General features: G+C 47.2%; 1 protein-coding gene across 1 annotated transcript in view; it reads right to left on the bottom strand.

Moving 5' to 3' along the window:
- Positions 1–2,048, bottom strand: part of LOC107095584 — a 7,412-nt gene that overhangs the window by 1,904 nt on the left and 3,460 nt on the right. Inside the window, exons 2-4 of the mRNA XM_015391735.1 lie at positions 1,168–1,287; positions 305–640; positions 116–229 (exon numbers count right to left, since the gene is read on the bottom strand). Coding sequence (XP_015247221.1) covers positions 116–229; positions 305–640; positions 1,168–1,287 — 570 coding nt within the window. The remainder of the gene's footprint in view (positions 1–115; positions 230–304; positions 641–1,167; positions 1,288–2,048) is intronic.

Here is a 2,048-nt window from a genome sequence, read left to right as displayed (position 1 = left end):
TAAAATGTTCATTTAATTTGTGTTCAGGGTTGAACCTGAACTTATCCGTCTGACCCAGTAATCCGGCCTCCTGGTTCCGGCCGCTGACCTAAAAGATTTACAGAAGCATGTTTACCAGAAAAAGACACCAGCTGGTCTGAGAGCTGCTTCCTTAGCGACTCCAAGAGGTTCTGTCTGAGTTGACGGTTGTTGTGATTCTCAGACTTCCTGTTCCACAGGCAGCCATGTTCTGCAAAAGGACCAAAGTCCAGTCAAGAACAAACCGCTTCAGAAGAAGAGTCATCGGGACGTTTCTGTTTATTACCTGCATAGAAGGATATCAGCTCGCGTTCCTTTTCTTCTGTCCAGAAACACCTCCCAACGACGCCGGAGGGGGCACATGAGGATGAAGAGGAGGACGGGGAGGGGAGGAAGGAGAGGAGTGCAGGGGAGGTGAGCGGGAACTGGTTCTCCTCCTTAGGAACCATAGGGGGCGTGTTGTTGGCCGGGTCCTCCTGACTGCAGCAGGCCTGCAGGAACATCAGCTGCTGGTAGTGCTTCCACTGTGGGATGAAGAGGCCCTCGCCGCTCGCTTGGACCATCTTGTACTGACGCTGAAAGGTCGTACGCAGGTTCTTGAACTTGTTCTTGATGTCTTCCACTGCAGAAAACACAAAACAAAGGTGGAAGTTTGCTGATATCGCAAAGAATTCATATTCAAATCTCTTCCTACTTAAATTTCCAGATCATAATTGTTTTTGGGCCAATTGAGGGAAAACTGGACAGATGTGGAATAGAAGGACCAGCTGGAGCGTTCCTCTGATAAAGAATACATTTAAAGATGACTTCCCTACGACTGTCAACTGTGACCCCTTTAAAATGCTAGCTTAAACTAGCCAAAACTTACTAAAGAAGCTGAAGGGTCCATTATTCCTTCAATTATTCCCTCAGGAATGATCACCGAACTTTAAGAATCTAGGATCTTAACACTTACTGGTTTCTCTTTAAGGGAAATAATTTATTGAAATGTTGTTAAACCAAATAATGTTTTATTACCTTCTTGTATTTTCATTATAAATTGCTTTGAACACATTCCAACAGCTCTAAAGTAGTTTAAAAGTTAATCTGACATCATTCCAGATTCCTGGAGATGAAGGACGATTAGCGGTGCGCCTTAAACGACGGTACCTGTGAAAGGAACCGGCGGAGGCTGGGAGGAGAGCTGGACCCTGAGCCGCTCCAGCGTTTTCCATCGCAGCTCCCGGTTCTTGTAGCCTTCGGACTTGTGGTTCCACAGGAAGCTGTTCTCTAGAGACCAAGAAGAGGGATAAGCCTCATTAAGATGTGATAAAAGAGAAGGTTGGAACAGCCCACATCATCATCCCTCCACTCCTGTGCTTTACTGAACCCTTGGTTTGAGGTGTTTCTGAGATTGCCCTGCTCTCCGTTCCAAACAAACCACCTGCTAAATGACTCTGTCACAGCGCCATGCGGGTCGCTTGCCGAGTCGTTTGACCCGGGGAGACACGCGTCACTGGGTTGTTGCCACTGCCACTAAAAGCCCATTGTTTCCAGTTTAAATGGGTTTTTTGGACAGTGGGAAAGGGGGTAGATGAAATGTTTCTAAAACCCGTTTAACGCTCAGCAAGCGGCTCGCGTTAAAATCTCCTCGGCTCTGATCGGCATGCTGTGGGAACCATTGAACGCAACGTACGGACGTCAACACGCCGCGCCAGTCGCCTCTGATCTAACCAGCAGAATCAGCTGTTTCCATTGGATAAACGAGGAGCAGCAGGTGAGACGGATTCAGATAGAGAGAAACAATAAAGCACCCTGACTATGGCCTGGCTTCCTTCCATGATGCTCTTCATTGTTTACTTTCCTGATTTCTGTCGCACTAACCCAGCATGATGATGTCACCAGAGACACAGTGGCGTGGGGACAGATAATAGAGAGAAACAATAAAGAAAACCTGACTACGACCTGGCTTCCTTCCATGATGCTCTTCATTGTTTACTTTCCTGATTTCTGTCGCACTAACCCAGCATGATGATGTCACCAGAGACGCA

This window comes from Cyprinodon variegatus, unplaced genomic scaffold, assembly GCF_000732505.1.
Source record: "Cyprinodon variegatus isolate N-32 unplaced genomic scaffold, C_variegatus-1.0 Scaffold558, whole genome shotgun sequence".
NCBI classification, from domain to species: domain Eukaryota; kingdom Metazoa; phylum Chordata; class Actinopteri; order Cyprinodontiformes; family Cyprinodontidae; genus Cyprinodon; species Cyprinodon variegatus.
Note: the sequence above shows the minus strand (reverse complement) of the source record. Positions and strands in the feature narration are given on the sequence as shown.